At 42.6% G+C, this 19683-nt stretch overlaps 1 protein-coding gene across 1 annotated transcript; it reads right to left on the bottom strand.

Annotated features, from left to right (window-relative positions):
• Positions 1-1366: 1366 nt before the first annotated feature.
• On the bottom strand, positions 1367-18595 carry LOC138961594 (uncharacterized). The gene is made up of 5 exons (XM_070333252.1): positions 17560-18595; positions 15637-16314; positions 11228-11410; positions 2799-2996; positions 1367-2476 (listed from the first exon to the last, which is right to left on the bottom strand). Exons 1-5 carry the CDS (start codon positions 18592-18594, stop codon positions 1880-1882), a joined length of 2691 nt encoding a protein of 896 aa, XP_070189353.1. The 5' UTR covers position 18595; the 3' UTR covers positions 1367-1879.
• Between the last annotated feature and the right edge of the window lie 1088 nt (positions 18596-19683).

The following is a 19683-nucleotide window of genomic DNA, read 5'->3' as shown; positions in this document are numbered from 1 at the left end:
TGTTTGTTTGTTTGTCTGTTTGAAATTTGGTGTGTAGCTTGGAAGTGAGGTACATGCGGTCGTTGCAAAACATAGAGGTTCCGACCTGTCACGCCAACACAGCCAGCGACGGAATGAATCGGAAGTTGTTACTTTAACATTTTATGCATATGTGACAGGGATCGAGACTACTGCGTTATCCTTCACAGCTGACTCTGCAGTTGTCTGCTGTTGAAGAACGCAAGCTATTTATAGCTCGACTGTTCTTCAACGTTGCCGACATCTCTGAATTGTAGAGTTCTGTTTGTGATGGGTTCTGACTGCTGCGGTCTCCTTGAATGTTCTTGGGAACCTTCGAGTAACCATGGCAGTTTGAATAGCGCTATTAAGTTACCTCTTAAAGGCACAGTAAGCCTCCCGTAAACCATCACAGAGCTCCCCGAGCGTCTAAATACAGTACAAGCATACTTCCATTTGAACGCTCACCGAACGGGAACATCCTGGCTGCTTTCTGTCGAGCGTGAGACATTTTCCAAGAATTTATTTTCGTAGACTTGTTCCGTTAACAACAACGGCGCCTCGTTTTTGCGCTAGACCTAACTTTAAAAATCTAAATAATAAATTGACAGCTTGTTACACAAACATTCTTTAATCATAAAAGAATTCGTTTTTCATCAAGACAAGATCAGAACAATTCGAAGTTGTGAAAGTTTAAAAAAAGAAAAGCCCGGAAGCAGGGTCACGCAAGGGTCGTAGCAGACAACGGTTTATCAGTGCAAATCGCCGTTCCTCTCAACAGTCAAAAGCCACCGCTGGAGTTCTTGTGAACCACAGCCGTTGTTTCGTGCATAAAAAACGTGCTATTGTAGATAAGCTCACGTCGAGTCGCATTCAAATGACTAACTGACGACTGCATTGTGAAAAGGGAAAACTGGATCACACGGGTTCACGATGGCTCAGGGGTAAACCACGCAAAAATAAATTCTTTGAAAATTGTTCGCTCTTTACGGAGGGCACCTAGGATGTTCTCAATTGGTGAGTGTTTAAATGAAAGGGTGTTTGTACTGTGTGTAAAAGCCTGACCGTATCTGTGATGGTTTACGGGAGGCTTACTCTGCCTTTAACTTCTCAACCCTGTTTGACTGGCCGTCGCATCCAAAGGTGATTGTTGTGTTCCGGCACTTAAATTCACTGGGACGCGCGTTTGAACCAAACATTTGACGTCGGAATAATATGTTAAAAACTGCTCAACAATACGTCCTTTAAAACAACAACAACAAAACAATAACAAAAAACAACTAACGAGCCCAGAAACAAATACAATCTAACAAATCGTTACACCTGTATCGTGTCTCTTCAGCACAGACAATACATTCAAGACATGGTAACTGACACATATAACCACTTAATGTCCCAAATAGACACTAGTTCTGGGGACAGAAAAACCAAGTTAGCATAGCGTGATACAACGCTTAGCATATAACCATGTTATGTCCCAAATAGACTCTAGTTCTGGGGACAGAAAAACAAATATAGCACAGCATAGCTGATACAAACACGTCTGCCACGCTTACACCATTTTTTCTTTTTTTTCTTTTTTTACATCTTTAAGGGCGAGAGTGTTTGGTTCTGAGTTTTTTTCGCGTTAGTACATGTATTTAAATGCTTAATATATTGAGGTCCATAAATACGGAGGTGGAGAAGAGGGCAAATCTGAATTCCTTTTTGAACAGACAAATACAAAATGTTCATCAGGCTACGCACAGCTTCAAAGTTTCTGAAGCATGCGATGGCCACCCTTAAAATCGCCCTCTGACTGTACCGCGCCACAAGGCACCAAAAGCCTTGCTCCTCGCGTATTGCGTCTCACTGTTTTTAGTTTCCGCGATGAGTGCCTGAACTACTCAGGCTCTTGGAACTCCATATCATCTTCAGGTTCACTCTCGTTTCCGTGTGGTTGTGTCTCCAACGGTTCCAAGCGCTCTTCTGGCACCATCAGTGCCAGAGATCCCTCCATGATCTCTTCAAGACCCAGACTTGTAGCCTCTTGGAAGGATGTATCATCCACAGCCCTCCCTGGCTCTGCGTGCGAGTTGTAGTTGTTGTCAAAGTTCATCTCTTGCAAATTTTTAATGTTGTTGTTGTGCGTGTTTCTGTTCCTGTTTAACCTGAAGCTGCAATAATTGAACACCGTAGTGTTTTGAACCGTTTCCTGACTTGTGGTGTGCCATAGTTCTCGACTGCTGGCGTTGGCTGCTATCTGTGAGGAATCTTGCCGTACCAGACGTCCCGGAGCTACTGTATCAGGCGAGGAAACTGACTGGGAGGCAGCTGTTTCTGACGGGCCCTCAGCTGTTGTATCTGGCGGGGAAACTGAGGATGAAGTAGCTCTTGCTGCCACAGAGGTACGAAGGTGGCCATGGAATCGCTTGACGTATGTGTCCTCGGCCATAGCCGGATCTGTCTGTGTGCCGTGTGTCTCGTTTCCGTTTATCAACTGTAAAAAAAAAAAAAAAGAAGACATAGTAACTCCACTAATATAAACCGAAAAGATTTATTCCAAGAGTAAGTCTTTTGTCCATAATGAGATGTTATTTTCCTGCGATGATTCCAAAAGGGGTACACACTGAATCATTTCTCACATACAACTGTAGTATCTGTGATAAAATGAAATGATGTACGAGGTCAAATGCCTGTTTTAACTCAAAGAAAACAGCACCGCTGACTTTGATGAGAGAGAGAGAGAGAGAACTAGAGAGAGAGAGAGAGAGAGAGAGAGAATCCATGTTTGCAGGAATTCACAGATAATGAAAGCTTACACGCAATTGAGGTCTCAGCGTTTCCAAACTGGGTGTCGGTAGGAACTGAAACGAAGTGTCGCTCTTTTTGACGAAGCCAATATCAATGAAGCCTTCAAACCACTGTGGTCCATCTGTGCCCGTTGGTAGGTACAGGGCCCATTCAACCCTTTTTGGCTCCTTGCAGCAACATGGAGAAAACCCCAGTAGGTCCAGTCTCTGCCACAACAACAAGTCGCGTTAGGCGAAATTAAAATACATTTAGTCAAGCTGTCAAACTCACAAAATGAAACTGAACGCACTGCACTTTGTCACCAAGACCGTATACGTACTCGTAGCATCGTCAGTCCACCACTCGTGGCAATTTTTTTTTTTTTAAATGTTCATTAATTTATTGTCCCATCGCTGGGAAATTCGGGTCGCTTCCTCCCAGTGGAAAGCTAGCAGCAACGGAGTCGCATGGCTTTCGTCTCTGGGTCTTCACATAAAGTTGACCCGTGTCCGTCCCGGCCCGAATTCGAGCCAGCGACCTTCCGATCACAAGTCCAGTGCTCTACCAACTGAGCTACCGGGCAATGGAAATGAAATTGACAAGCCAGAAAAGCGCGGTAGTGGTTACGCTGAGCAGGATAGCACGCTTTTCTGTATCTCTTTCTGTAACTTTCTGAGCTTGTTTTTAATCCAAACATCTATATATATATATACGACTTGTGTCTGTCTGTCTGTCTGTGTGTCTGTGTGTCTGTCTGTGTCTTCGCGATGCACGGCCAAAGTTCTCGATGGATCTGCTTCAAATTTGGTGGGCATATTCAGGTACACCCCGGACACAACCTGGTCGATGAGAATTTTCAACACGTGCTCTCAGCGCGCAGCGCTGAACCGATTTTGGTTTTTCTGTTCATCTTCCCAGATCCATTCCCACTAACTCTTCCTTATCTTCTCCAGTGTTTTGCGTTTATCTCCCTTCCTTCGTGTGGCGTCAATCCATATTCCCGTTACTATTTTTAGAAGGTCACTGTCCACAACGCTCAATCCATATTCCCGTTACTATCTTTAGAAGTTTTCCTTCGTGTGGCGTCAATCGCGTTCGGTGCGCCACTCACCCGGCGAAGCCGGCGTACGGTGCGTCACTCACCCGGTATTCGGCTCTACTTCTTCCCGGCGAAGCCGGCTACCCGGCGAAGCGGGTATTCATCTAGTATATATATATATATATGTTATTGGAATCAGGAACCAACAAAGGAATAAGATGAAATTGTTTTCAAATCGATTTCGGAAAATGTGTTTTAATCATAATTTTCATATTTTTAATTTTGAGAGCTTGTTTTTAATCCGAATGTAACATATTTATATGTTTTTGGAATCAGAAAATAATGAAAAATAAGATAAAATTGTTTTTGGATTGTTTTATAAAACAATAATGTTAATTGCAATTTTCAGATTTTCAATGACCAAACTCATCAATTAAAAGCCGCCAAACTGAAATGCAATACCAAAGTCCGGCCTTTGTCAAAGATAACTTGGCCAAAATGTCAATCAATTTCATTGAAAAATAAGGGTGTGACAGTGCCGCCTCAACTTTTACAAAAAGCCGGATATGACGTCATCAAAGACATGTATCGAAAAAATGAAAAAAACGTCTGGGGATATCATTCCCAGAAACTCATGAAAATCGGTCCAGTAGTTTACTCTGAATCGTTCTAGAAAAACACAGACAGACACACACACACACACACATACACCACGACCCTCGTCTCGATTCCCCCTCTATGTTAAAACATTTAGTCAAAACTTGACTAAATGTAAAAAGGCAAAAGCCTAATACATGAATTTTCGCAATAGATCCACACACCATTCAAATGCAGAAGAGGGTGGGAACGGGGTGGGGAGGGGGAGGGCGGAAGGGGAGGGTTGCGAGTGATCATGGATATTATCCGTTAAAAAATCACAAACTTTGCAGATACGGGTGTGTGCAGAGTTTTGTGATGATGCCATTTATTTTAAACCTCTTTTTATGACTGACCATTTGTTACCCTTTTATATTCAGCAAAAAGATTGATTTTATACGGTGTAGTGTCTGCACAGGGAAACAGAACGCAAAAAAGTTGAGTGTTTGAATCCCGGCCCATCCAGGACGGTTAAGGGTGAAGATTTTTCCGATCTCCCAGGTCAACTTATTTGAAGACCTGCTAGCGCGTTGTCCCCCTCCGTGTGTACACGCAAGAACAAGACCACGTGCGCACGAAAGCGATCCTGTTATGCATGTAAATGATCGGTGGGCCATATAAACAAGATTTTACCAAGAACGCTCGATGAAATCGGCGTATATATTTATAAATGGCGGGGTAAAAACGATCATGCACGTTAAAACCCACTCGTGGAAAACAAAACCACGAGTGCACGGGGGAGTTTCAGCCCATGAACGCAGAAGAAGAACATATCACTGCATGCGACTTGTTACACTTCTGGCAGTGTTCATTCTACATTTGACGCTAAAACCGGACTCGTTTCTGTCCACAGACACTGCTGTTTACACACACAATTTGCGATCAATATCACAGCTAAGACTGTAATTGTTACATTTTATCAGTGTTGGCCATGCATCAAGATGCTTGCGGAAAATAACCCTCAAGCTTTAAAAAAACACACGTACCAGTCTTCTTTACGCGACAGTTGATAATTTGATCTAAACTTAGCCAAAAAGTTATTGCAACAAATTTTGCACGATAAGAAAAGCATTAAAACGCAATTCATTTTAGTTGAACTTTATATGCTCGAAAAGGTAATAATGTCAGCTGTTCATATAAGTTGTCCGATCGATGGTACTTTGTATAGGCATCTCGTGACAGACTGTCAAACAAGGTCACCCTTAAAATCGACATGACAAAAACCTGTGGAGATTAACTGTCCTTGGCCTGTGCTTCCTTTGCTGCGGGTAACAAAAAGCGCGACACACCGAGCACAGCGCTCCGGGTAAAAATAACCACAGGCAAGTTAGCACAGGCCAGGTCAAGTCAAGTCAATATTTATTTTTAAAAAAACCTAGGGTTACATGAATTAAAAAAAAATTGCAATAAACACGACAAAAAATATATGTAATAATGAGACACACTTCTAATTAACCGAAAATATACTCACGGAATAAAATAACTTAACATGTTTTAAAATTTAATATCTCAAAATCGGAAAAAGTTGCAGGAGAGCGGGGTGGTACGATCATATACTGTTCAAAAAAAGAAACGCATAGCTTGTAATATTTGGTTAATTTAGTTATATGGCTACAAGGATATCCACCAAACTGCAGAAAATGTTTATCTGGTCGTCGACCTTTCGTCCATTGCCACAAGTGAGCTCTGCACGTGACGCATGCGTTATCAGTGGCTACAATGTCAAAATTGCTCATTTGGCATGACCACTCGTCATGCTTCAGTGTAATCTCGTGAAACTCGGGGAATATTGAGCTCTCACCATGTCTTCCAAAACCCATAAAAGCGGATTGTTCGCCACAAAGAAATCAGACGACAATTCAGCGACGAAAGATGGCCCGATTGAGCAGAGAAGACCGCCAAATTGCATTGGGTCGTTTACAAGCATGCCAAAGTCAAAGTGCAATCGCCAGGCACTTCCACGTGTCCCAGAGCACCATCAGTAGACTGTGGGTCAGGTTTCAAGCCACTGGCTCCGTTGCTGACTTGCCACGAGCGGGAAGACCAAGGGCGACAACTGCTGCTCACGACCGCTTCATACGGTTCCGCCACCTCCGGAATCGTTTCCTGTCGGCCTCATCTTCTGTCCAGGCTCTCCCCGGGCCACACCGATTATCGGACCAGACCGTGCGGAACCGCCTGCATGAAGCTGGTTTGAGAGCTCGCAGACCTCACAGAGGAGCTGTCCTCACCCGCCGCCATCGCCAGAACCGAGTGCAGTGGGGCAACCAGCACCTTCGCTGGACCGTCCGGAATCACTGGAGACACGTGTGGTTCAGCGACGAGTCCTACTTCCTGCTCCAGCGACATGATGGTCGGAGGAGGGTCTACCGGAGAGTAAACGAACGTTACGCGCCCAACTGTGTGGATGAGGCACCCGTTCATGGTGGTGGAGGCGTCATGGTGTGGGGGGCGATCAATACCGCTGGAAGGAGCATGCACCCTGGTGCACGTCCAAGGGCGCATAACTGCCCAGCGATACGTGGAGGAAATTCTGCGCCCACACGCCCTTCCTCTTCTGGCTGACCAGGATGCCATATTCCAGCAGGACAACGCTCGCCCGCACACAGCACGACTCACCACCCAGTTCCTCACCGACCACCATGTCCAGGTGCTTCCCTGGCCATCCATGTCGCCAGACATGAACCCGATAGAACACCTCTGGGATGAATTGGACAGACGTATGCGCAGGCGAGAAGAAGCGCCGGCAAATCACCGCGATCTATTGCAGGCACTTCAGGAGGAGTGGGACACCATCCCACAGCAAGATATCCGGCATCTGATCCAGTCCATGCCCAGAAGGTGCCGGGCAGTTGTTGCTGCTCAAGGCAGTCACACCCCCTACTGACTTGACAGCCTCGGCACCCAATCGTATTGATTGACTGATTGATTTGAAGATGCAAATGAACTGTGTGTGCATTCAACTGTGTCCATACCAAATTTCAAACAAATAATCTAAATATTGGATTTTCTGTTAATTTTTTCGAAAAATAAAACAAATTTGGCAAGTAGCAACCATGCGTTTCTTTTTTTGAACAGTATAGAACCATCAATTCCTGAGAAGAGGAAAAAAACCGGAATGTTCTCGGTTGCTTAGTTTTTTCACAATTGGTCCTCAAAGACGCATGGTGTCATTTTGGAGTTTACTAGACTGACGCCTAAGCTTGCCGACGCTGCCGACAGCCAGTGCACGCTGTGTGTGCTGTAAACAGGTAGGCCTGCACTCTTTGACTCTCGGGGCACGTCTACCCGTACTTGAAACCTGCAAAAGGTCTGCTGCTGATCCACGAATATTGCATGAAAGTACTGCCTTTGGTTTGTCCGTTTGTTTGTGAGTGAGAACAAAGGTCTCACTAAAATGTTTCTTTCTCTTTGCCCAAAACTGTCCACTCTGTCTTTTTCTTTCACCATGCCACGAACGTGTGTGAACGATAGACTCGTCGCAATAGGGATGTTGAGAGGAGGGATGACTTATACTGATGTTGCTTGGAGATTCGGAGTGACCAGGCAATCAGTTGCCTTGTGGCGAAGAAGGTACCAGCAAAATAACGGTAACGTATTGAGGCTAACCTTCGCACTTTATGAAAAGTCGCGATTTTTTTTGGCCACTTGTTGGTTATTGTTGATCGAATTTCGACTTCACAATGAAATTTGTTTTGTTAATAAACGTATTGAGGCTAACCTTCACTGCTCCTGTGTAATTTAATTGCGGCTGCGATCAACCAGTGCACGCACAGCGCTGTCAAACACACAGTGCTAAGTTTGTAAACTCCAAAATGACACCATGCGTCTTTGAGCTCAAATTGCAAAAAAACGGAACAAGCCAGACTATTCCGGTTTTTTGCCCATAATGAGCAATTGAACAAGCTTTACGTTGGTACAAAATCACTCCTGTAACTTTTTCCGATTTTGAGATATTAAATTTTAAACAATGTTAAGTTATTTTATTCCGTGAGTATAAATCAAGCCTAATTCATCACTAAATGATTGTAATCATACATTTTTTTAACAGGAATGTATATGTTTCTGTGTTCGGTTTTGTTTTAATAAAAAAAAAAACGTGATCAAATAATCAGAACTCTTTCAAAATACTCGTAATAACATGTATCAAATTCAATAACTTTCGGTTTTTTGTTAATTCAAATAAATGTTTAAATTTGACTGCATTTGAATTTCTACGAAAATACAATGGTAACAACCTTTTCCTCAAATTTTTATAAAAATTACACTGAAATATATAATGAAATTCATCTCCGAGTTCTCCAGACTGGCATTTAACACATATTCTTTCGTTATGTGGTATATTTAACATTCGGCCTTTCTGTATTGGCAATTTATGATTTAATGTTCTAAAGCGTAAAAATGAGAGGGCTAGGTTATTGGTAAATGTATCTTTGAATAATCTATAATTCAAACAAGCTTCTTTTTCATTTAATTCTGAAAACCACGATTGTATAGGCCTATATTGATCTTTTAGGCATTGCAACGTTTTCAATTTAAACCATTTTTCGGAACATCGTAAATTAAACTGGTCATGCCAAAAACCACTAAGACCAAGAGCATTTAAAGTTGTTTCAACATGTTTTAAATAGGGTGCTTCATATGGATACATGTTATTTACATCTATAGAGGCGATGCAAAAAAGGATACAATACATTTGAAAACTTATTACTATTATTACAATACACCAATTTAAAACAAAATCGAAATATTCTATTTTTAACTTAGACATCTAGTGGAAATTTGCCTAATTCGCCTAATACCATACACGTTGGGGTCGAATTTTTCAATTTCAACATAATCTTTTGAAAACGAAGTTGCAATTTTGTTGCTAAATTTACCAAATTTGGGCCCCATACTTCACAACCATATAACATGATCGGTGCAACTATTCTATCAAACAATTCAATTTGAATATCTATGGACAGCGACAATTTTCTACACTTCTTTAACAAACTAAACATTGCTCAATAGGCCTTATCATATAACAATTTTTGTCTTTTATTAAACTTCTTATTACAATTAAAAAATGTTGAAAATCAAACACGACCTCAACTAATTCATCTTTATATTTAAATAATGTAAGTGTGAGTGCTGCGAGAGACGCTCAGGATGTTTACATGTGTTTTAATGCAATTCTAATTCTAAGTTTACAGCAAATATGAAGCGGGCTAGAGTTATTAGTTTTAAGTGCAATCGTTTAATTCTTAATACATGTGATGTTTTTATGTCTGTGATCGCCTGACACTGTAAGGCAATTTTCCTTGTTTTTATGGGGACAGTAAACATTTTGAGTCTTGAGTCATGAGTCTTGAGTCTAATGGCAATTTTCGGATTTTAATTACCTCTTGAAAAAACAACTATTTTCGTTTTTTAGGCGTTCACCCGCAAATTCCACTGATCGCAGTATTCAGACAACACATTAAGCGAGTTGTACCATTTCATTTAAATTACATTCATTGTCATTAACTTCATCTTCATCTGCTGAAAACATACCTTTAAAATGTTTCAACAAAAGTCAGAAGAGACTTTTGGTAATTCTTCATCTTCATCTCATCGGGTTCCATTAATAATCTTCCGATATGATTTTGGGTCATGGCTTTTTAATTTTGTTTACAAGGTCTGATTGATATCTTTTAAATTGCTTATTTACTTCCTGTTTTGTTGCGGAGCTCACGCGAAAGGGCAGTCTTCATTCTTCTATGTACAGTCTCTTTTTCTCACATGTAACATTAAACCATGGACAATTGTCGGTTTTCCTTGTATACTGCTTCTTACGAAAATTATTTATTTTAGATCACCCTAACTTCAGTGTATTACTCTTCATTATATTATTAACTTCTAAAAAACCCTCCCAGGACTGTTAATCTCCACGGCTAGTGTACTCACCACTGACGGTTATCGATAATTTTTCATGCGTGTTCCCATCTCCAGCAAATGTAAACCAGCACTCGGATCTGCCTCAAACATTGGCACCTATTGCCTCAACCATTTTAACCATGTTTTGACATTATTCAAAGAGGGTAAATACAGCGAATAAAACAGATTAGCGCCTTTAGTTTGTCAGAACAGGAGGTGGTCCATATTAGGCGCCGGTCCATATTAGGCAACCTTTCCCTATGTCCTCTAATATGGACCACCTTCAGCAAGATGAAGAAAATAAAAGCTAAAGGCTGGTTTCATTATTCCATTAAGAAGCTTGCTGAAAATAACCTATAACTAGCACTCGAGCTTTCAAAAATATATCAACTAGTCGTCTTTTTGTGGAAGTTATATAATTTCATTTATTTTCTCTCTGTTCTTGATAAGTTTCGTTAGTTTCCTGGCTTCAAAGAATGTTCTAGTCAAATCGAAACAGAAAATCTAAAGTATATCTGAATTAGTCTGACTTGCACACTAAGTTGTATCATGTTATTTTGAAGTATAGGGGGCTTTTAAAAGTGATTCGTGAAGGACTCTTCACTGGTCCATGATTATTATACGCCCAGGCTCCTCATATGGACCAGTAGTGATTTTTTTCTGTACTGAATTTTTAGCTCAATGTCTATATCCAAGCTAATTCGCTCTAATTAGGCCTAACGGTTAACTAAAGAGAGAAGGACTACCACACACAAAATGAAACTTCTTTGCAAGAAAACAAGATAGTTATCATCATGAAACAAAGTCTTGTCAAACCTTCATTTTCTTTGGTGGGTCAGATATGCACCCTATTCTTGCGTACACGACAATCTTGACTATGCATACCTTCTGTGCTGGAAACAATGGTGCACCTCCAGGTCTTCTTTTGTGCACCCAGACCGTCTGGGCATCCTCCAGGAAACCTAGTGATACCCCAAGTTGAACGCTGGCAACGTCGTCAGCAGGAACTGGCGCAAGTGTCTGGCATGCAACGAACGTTTGCTCCTTTGTAGCGTCTGGTATCACCGTCTACACACACACACACACACACACACACACACACACACACACACACACACACACACACACACACGTTCAATAAAAGAATGCTGAAAAATACACATACACATGCAGTCTGTCCACTAATTCTTGAGAATTATTGATTTGTTTCTTGATAGCAGAAAACCCATTGCAAAGATAAGTTTCTAGTATGTCAAGAATATTTTCTCTGTTTCCACTCAATTGGATTTGGAGGATGTAATCTTACTTCACTTCCTCTGAATTTAGAATTGAGCTCGTGACACGTTAAGGCGGTTTGGCTATTAGCGTTAAAACAGCACGGCGCACTAGAGATCACTAGAGGGTCACCTCAAGTCCTTTTTCATAAAACAAAAGTGGGTCAACTCCTTCTTACGTAACGCCATGTGCATGTCATTGCTGTTTCGCAAACCTGTACACAATTAAGGTTTGCCTGAGAAGAATGATGTCTGTACCTTTAGGGCCTTACCCAGCAAACACGTTTACACTGTATTCACGTTGTGTTTACGTTGGCCAACGTTGGGTTTACGTTGCATTTCAACGTAAAATTTACGTAGATTAGTGTGGACGAAATCACGTGGAAATAACGTTGAAAGACAACATTGCATTTTACCTGAAGTTAACGTGAATACAACGTGAATTTTTGGTTATGGTGTTTGTTTGGTGGAAATAACGTTGCGATTAATTTACGTAAATTCCACGTGAATACAACGTGAATTTTTGGTTCGTACAAAAATTACGTAAATTCTACGATCACACAACGTGATTTTGTAGTTGGTTGTGGTTTGGTGAAAATTACGTTGAGTTTTTACGTAAATTCCACGTGAATGCAACGTAAACTTTTGGTTGTGGTTGTGGTTTGGTGGAAATTACGTAGCGTGTTTACGTAAATTCCACGTGAATGCAACGTGAATTTTTGTTTGAAATTAGTAAATGTGTCGTTTTGGTAAAAATAACTACCTAAATGCTACGTGCTCTGTATTTGCTGTTAATTTGACAATTCCACCATTTAAATTGACAGAAATCACAAATGATTAAAGTAAACCCTTATTTTGCACCATACAATGAGTATTATTGGGGAAATTACTCTGGATTCAAACATGTATTTTTGTAATAGCTATTCATTGCCTGTACTCTTAAACATAACTTGTTATGACCTTAAAACAGTATCATTCTGGAAAGCTGCGTTCAAAGTCAGGGGCAAAATTCTCAAGAATGTTTGACAAATAATGCTTGACTTTATATTGATAACTATTCGTCTTGATGGCTTTTTTTTTTATTTTTTTTTTTAAATTTTATTATTCTTTCAGCTTACAACCTTTTCGACAAGAGAAAAAAAGCAAAAGGAAAAAAAGAAAAGAAAATAAAAAAGAAAGAAACGCGACAGGACAACAATGACATATGTACCGTTAGTCGAAAAGCATGGTATGCCATGTTATTGTTTATTGTTCGTTTGTTTGTCAACAGAGTTTTTTCTCGATATTTTTCACGAAGGCACAGTTGGGGAAAGTTCAACAAAGCGAATAGTGTAGATCTGGGTCAACGAAGAAGAGTGTTCCTGGTGGAACGTGAAGTCCGTGAAGTGTCCGTCAGCAGCGTCAGGCGTGTTATGTAGGCGTGGTCGGCTCACCATCACTGTGTGCCACTGCAGTCTAGCATGACATGGCAACACGCCTCGATGTGTTGTTTCATTCTTTCTATCTGATCGGCGTACCTGAGCGGGTCAACATCGCACCATCGTCTGAGACAGCCAAGGATAATGCTGTATTGTAGATCAGTGTCTTCAGTTTCTTCAGTAAAATAAAACCAGTTGTCCACAACACCTTCTCTCAGTCCATACTGAAACACCATCCGGTCAGTCAATGCATACAGACAGTGGTGTCCATAGCGATGATCAAGGACAACTTTTCTCACAACAGGTGTCACGGCACACTCTAAGACTGCCTCTCTTTCCTTAGGCTTGAGTGAAGACAAATAATGGGTTACAGTATCGCGCCGATCTTCCCAATACTGAAGGAACTCGTCGTTCTCTGAATCCGTGTCGCTGGTGTCACACAACGTTTTATCTGAATCAGGGTCTTGATCCATTGCAGAATCAGGCGGTTCCTGCGTGTAATTGTCGGTGTTGTTGTAATCAGGGCGCTGTGCCGTCTGACTGGGTGGGGTCTCAAACACATTGTCAACAACACCGGACTCAGCGTTTTGTTCCACACTTGTAATGCTGTCACTGTTTATGTTTACGTCGTGTGACTGACCTTTGACCTGATGTTGTCTTGTCGCCGCACGCTGCGTGTCTCGCCTGAGTTCGCTCGGTGACTTGCGTCGGTAGCGTGCAAAAGTGACTGGTTCGGGTTTCCCAATGGCGGATGCTGAGTCACTGTCCCATCTCAAGACGAGTGTCGTTGTTTTCCCCTTGCCGTGCACGTCCCATGAAGACAGGGAGCACTTCATGGCCAGAGTCTGCAGAACTGACTCTAAGGCAACTGGTAGTCCTGGAATGTCCATCATATAGGAACGAAGGAAGAACTTTTGGATGAAAAAAGGGAGAGCTCAAAATCTCGCTGCTCGCTGGTAGCCAGGGGCAGATCACTCCTGATGGCTTTTTATTACTTTGAGTTTCACTTTGAAACAATAACAGTAAATGGGCACAATAATTTAATGTTCATTACCACAATCTTAATCATCCAAAGCAAAATTAACTAACATATAATTGTGGTGAAATTTAAGACATAAGACATAAGACATAAGACTTTATTTCAATCATGTGCAGTACACTAGGGACATGTACGTTTTGGCCAGAGTACAATCAATCAATCCATGCACACCCTTCCAAATGCAAAATGCACGCTAAAACAAACATCGCTTGCAATCTCAGGCACACACACGCTCACGCACGCCCGCATACATTCCCCACACAAAACCCACAACAGCACACACGCACAAGCATGCTCCTCCTTAACAAAACGTATTTAACCATCAATTGTACATATGCGTAAAATAAACAGTATAGAAGTATCAGTAAGAATTATATATGTATCAGACATCATATTGTTTGCTCAATAAGACCCCGAAAGACTTTGTGTGCATAATTATGCTATGGCTTAGAAAATAATCTGCTTAGAGCTCGACAAAATCAGAATGTTGATCTCAACCGTGTTGGTCCATTATCCTGATCTCAACCGCACATATGGGAATTAAGTTTCTTTCACGTATTAACAACACCTGTTTCAGCAGATTGAAATTGAAAGTTCAGTTTTAGTTAACTATTGTGCGGAATAGAAACAGAAATCAAAGTTTATTCATCTTCAGTTAAAGGCACAGTAAGCCTCTCGTAAACCATCACAGAGTACTGTCAGGCTTTTACACACACTACAAACAACCTTCCATTTGAACGCTCACCAAACGGGAACATCCTAGGTGCCCTACGTAAAGAGCGAGCAATTTTTAAAGAATTAATTTTGCGGATTGTCTCAGAGACAATCGGACCGTGGTGCGTTTTGGCGCTAGACCTAACTTTTAAAATCTAAATAATAAATTGACAGCTTGTTACACAAACATTCTTAAATCATAAAAGAATTCTTTTTTCATCAAGACAAGATCAGTACAATTCGAAGTTTTGACAAATTGAAAAAAGAAAAGCCCAGAAGCAGGGTCACGCAAGGTCGTGGTTCTCGTAGCAGACGACGGTTTATACCTATCGCCAGTTCCTCTGAACAGTCAAAAGCCATCGCTAGAGTTCTTGTGAACCACAGCCGTTTGTTTCGTGCATAGTCAGAGGTACTTAATAACGTGCTATTGCAGATAAGCTCACAGCGAGTCGCATTCAAATTACTAACTGACGACTACATTGTGAAAAAGGGAAACTTGATCACACGGGTTCACGATGGCTCAGGGGTAAGATAAACCACGCAAAAATAAATTCTTTGAAAATTGCTCGCTCTTTACGGAGGGCACCTAGGATGTTCCCGTTTGGTGAGCGTTCAAATGGAAAGGTGTTTGTACTCTGTGTAAAAGCCTGACAGTATCTGTGATGGTTTACGGGGGGCTCACTGTGCCTTTAAGCTGTGGGCCGGTATGCAGGAGTCGAGGAGAGTTTCGCCCAAGAAAAACTCTTACCTCGATCTTATTTAGCTCCAACGTAAAATGTTCCAATACAGAAGTGGAGGTTAGACATCATTAGTAAGGTGTTAATTTACCCCGAAGACGAGGAGACTTACCTTGCGGAAGTCACGGATGTTTAGCCTCTGATCCCCAATGAACAGGTTCAGATCCACTTCTTGAGTGAGTCTCCGAACATGTTCTCCATACAGGCGAATTGCGATCAGATATGGATCCAGCTGTTTTCTGCAGACGGTGCAAAAGTACCCAGTAAAATGGCGGGTCAGAATGTTTATTCTATTGTCCTTGGACAAGCAAAATGTCCCCACGCTCGTGGCATCTCCAAGGGCAACGACGTCTGTGCTTTCCTCAGCTGCACGTTTGTCACTTTTGGGTTCTGTGTCGGCAGAGCATCTCAACAGTTCGGTATATATCTTTCCTTCGTCGTCTTGGTGAGCCTGATACACTTTAATTTCACATTCAGCGACACCTGGGGGCAGGAAATGAGGCAGGGAGATGCACACGGTGTCTCTGAACGAGAACATCTCTCCAGCAAAGTACTCCACCACCGGGCTGCTGATTACTTCCTCCTCACAGAGCTTCAGCTTTTCCTGCACACTGTCCAGATCTGTTGAGACAGCTCCGTAGATTGTCACTCGTTGTGAGTCTGCGACTATGGCGTTTTCAGGTAGGGACAGAACGACGTCAGAATCTGCTCCCTGAAGCTGGCCACCTCCAGAAGAGAAAGATTCCTGGAACTGCCATGACCGGCTGAAGATTGGCTGTTGTGGCTCTGTCTGGAAATCGAAGCATTTTTGATTCTGAATTTTGTTATTCGTTCAAAGGGCGGAAGGGATTAATTATTCAAAACAGTGTAAAAGTAAATTTCACCACCAACAGGGCAGATTACATTCTGATAATCATCGCTCCACGGCTATCGCCAGTTTCTCTCTGACAGCATGCTAAATTATTGCCCGAATCTATCAAAACAAGAATACAGAGTTATCTCCCATATGTTTTTCGCGAGCATGATCTAAATTTGAGATCAGTGTTTGCGAGACAAAAATGATTGCAGATTGGCCGACTTCGACAGTGATCTCCGTTCTGTTCTTCACAGTTATGATAAAGACATCGTTCTAAGGTCAAATTAAACAAGTCGAAATGTTGAGACTGCTGTCGGAAGGAGACCGTGATATATGGTTGCATCACTCTCAACTGGTTACAGAAAAACTCGTCTGCACCGGCGTGCACCGAAGTAACAGTTGATAATCACGTGACACTTTAGAGTTGTTTGCACAGTATATACATCCGCGAAAGATAGCTCGCTTGAAACTGTCTTACATATCTATTCCTTTGTAATTTAAAAATTACACAACACCATGAAAAATCACTGGTCTAGTCGCTGACGTCTTGTAAGGACTAACAGGCACTCTATCCCCGACTGGTCTAGCCGCTGACGTCTTGTAAGGACTAACAGGCACTCTATCCCCGACTGGTCTAGCCGCTGACGTCTTGGAAGGACTAACAGGCACTCTATCCCCGACTGGTCTAGCCGCTGACGTCTTGTAAGGACTAACAGGCACTCTATCCCCGACTGGTCTAGCCGCTGACGTCTTGTAAGGACTAACAGGCACTCTATCCCCGACTGGTCTAGCCGCTGACGTCTTGTTAGGACTAACAGGCACTCTATCCCCGACTGGTCTAGCCGCTGACGTCTTGTAAGAACTAACAGGCACTCGATCCCCGACTGGTCTAGCCTCTGACATTTTGGAAGGACCACACGGCACTTGGTCCTCTTCGTCGTCACTGACAATAACGGATTCTTCAGACTCTTCGCTCTGTACGAGGTGTTCATATGTGTGGTCCGACTGAGCGGCAACTGGCACAACCAAAACATGTCATTGTTGTCCCCTCCAATAGGAATTATTTGTCTCTGGTGAGAGCTGACATTGACTGAGGCAAGTCTAAGTTCTAATATTCTAGGAGAACGAGGTGAAAGTGTACGTTAACTTGTGATAACTGACAATGACAGAACCACTTACGGACAGCCGGGGTCTCTTGGCAGGACAAACTGTGACACGGTCACCGGCAGAGGAAATTCCTTGACAGGGGTCGGGGTCAGCACGTGGTGAGGTAACGTCCTGTCCGCGTTTTCTGTCAGTCCTGGCCCTAGGTTCCACTCCCTGTGTGCGCCCTGGGGACGGTGGTGTGTCCCCGACTGGTCTAGTCTCTGACGCCTTGGAAGGACTAACAGGCACTGTGTCTCCGACTGGTCTAGCCGCTGACGTCTTGGAAGGACTAACAGGCACTCTATCCCCGACTGGTCTAGCCGCTGACGTCTTGGAAGGACTAACAGGCACTCTATCCCCGACTGGTCTAGCCGCTGACGTCTTGTAAGGACTAACAGGCACTCTATCCCCGACTGGTCTATCCGCTGACGTCTTGGAAGGACTAACAGGCACTGTGTCCCGGACTGGTCTAGCCGCTGACGTCTTGTAAGGACTAACAGGCACTCTATCCCCGACTGGTCTAGCCGCTGACGTCTTGGAAGGACTAACAGGCACTCTATCCCCGACTGGTCTAGCCGCTGACGTCTTGTAAGGACAAACAGGCACTCTATCCCCGACTGGTCTAGCCGCTGACGTCTTGTAAGGACTAACAGGCACTCTATCCCCGACTGGTCTAGCCGCTGACGTCTTGTAAGGACTAACAGGCACTCTTGGTGACATTGGTACCCCTTGTTTTTGTTGCTTGTCTGGTGACATTGGTACCTGTGATCTCTGTTGTTGGTTAGGTGAAATTGGTGCCTGCCGTCTCTGATGTTGGTTAGGTAACATGATTGCCCGTGGTCTCTGTTGTTGGTTAGGTGAGATTGGTGCCTGTGGTCTCCGATGTTGGTTAGGTAACATGATTGCCCGTGGTCTCTGTTGCATTGGTGACTGTGGTCCCTGTTGTTGGTTAGGTAACATGGTTACCCGTGGTCCCTGTTGTTGGTTAGATAAGATTGGTGCCTGTGGTCTCTGTTGCATTGATGCCTGTGGTCTCTGTTGCATTGATGCCTGTGGTCTCTGTTGCATTGATGCCTGTGGTCTCCCACGGCGAAGCTAAAACCGCGATTTGTAAAAATGTAATAATATCGCATTTCACAAAGTAACACATGCCTTTTATTTTTATTATTATTTGTTGTTTAGAGCCTCTATGCTGGGTGGTGGGGGTGCTTTGGGCCGGATAGGTACAACATTACGAGTTTTAGCATGACAAAGAAAGAAGAAAACATTTCTAATAGATCCCATGACTTCGGGGTAGCGCGACTCTGTTGCTGCTAGCTTTCCACTGGGAGGAAGCGACCCGAATTTCTCAGCGATGGGACAATAAAGTAATGAAAAAAAATATTTAAAAAAATAACAGATCCCATGACTTTGGGGTAACGCGACTCTGTTGCTGCTAGCTTTCCACTGGGAGGAAGCGACTCGAATTTCCCAGCGATGGGACAATAAAGTAATGAAAAAAAATATTTTAAAAAATAACAGATTGGACAGCTCCAGTAAACCATGCCTTTGAGTCCGGCTAAGTTTTTGTCGCACTTCTTTCAGCACCATAGACGAATGCCTCTGAGTCCAGCATATTTTTTGATGAAGAATACGATGCAATCATTGTTTTATCTGTTGACGAAAATTTTAAAGGCACAGTAAGCCTACCGTAAACCATCACAGATACTGTCAGGCTTTTAAACACACTACAAACAACCTTCCATTTGAACGCTCACCAAACGGGAACATCCTAGGTGCCCTACGTAAAGAGCGAGCAATTTTTAAAGAATTACTTTTGCGGATTGTCTCAGAGACAATCGGACCGTGGTGCGTTTTGGCCCTAGACCTAACTTTTAAAATCTAAATAATAAATTGACAGCTTGTTACACAAACATTCTTAAATCATAAAAGAATTCTTTTTTCATCAAGACAAGATCAGTACAATTCGAAGTTTTGAAAGTTTGAAAAAAGAAAAGCCCGGAAGCAGGGTCACGCAAGGTCGTGGTTCTCGTAGCAGACAACGGTTTATGCCTATCGCCAGTTCCTCTGAACAGTCAAAAGCCATCGCTAGAGTTCTTGTGAACCACAGCCGTTTGTTTCGTGCATAGTCAGAGGTACATAATAACGTGCTATTGC

The sequence above is a fragment of the Littorina saxatilis genome, linkage group LG3 (genome assembly GCF_037325665.1).
Source record: "Littorina saxatilis isolate snail1 linkage group LG3, US_GU_Lsax_2.0, whole genome shotgun sequence".
In the NCBI taxonomy this organism is placed as follows: domain Eukaryota; kingdom Metazoa; phylum Mollusca; class Gastropoda; order Littorinimorpha; family Littorinidae; genus Littorina; species Littorina saxatilis.
The sequence above is the reverse complement of the archived record's forward strand: the minus strand, read 5'-3'. Positions and strand labels throughout refer to the sequence as shown.

Bases quoted from the DNA above. Each gene is read 5' to 3' on its own strand.
- LOC138961594 (XM_070333252.1), bottom strand. From the start codon at position 18,594: ATGCAACAGAGACCACAGGCATCAATGCAACAGAGACCACAGGCATCA. The intron at 16,315-17,559 runs GTAAGTGGTTCT...TTCGATTTCCAG, and splicing joins CCAAGAGACCCCGGCTGTCC to ACAGAGCCACAACAGCCAAT. The intron at 2,997-11,227 runs GTATGCATAGTC...TTGTTGTGGCAG, and splicing joins CATTGTTTCCAGCACAGAAG to AGACTGGACCTACTGGGGTT.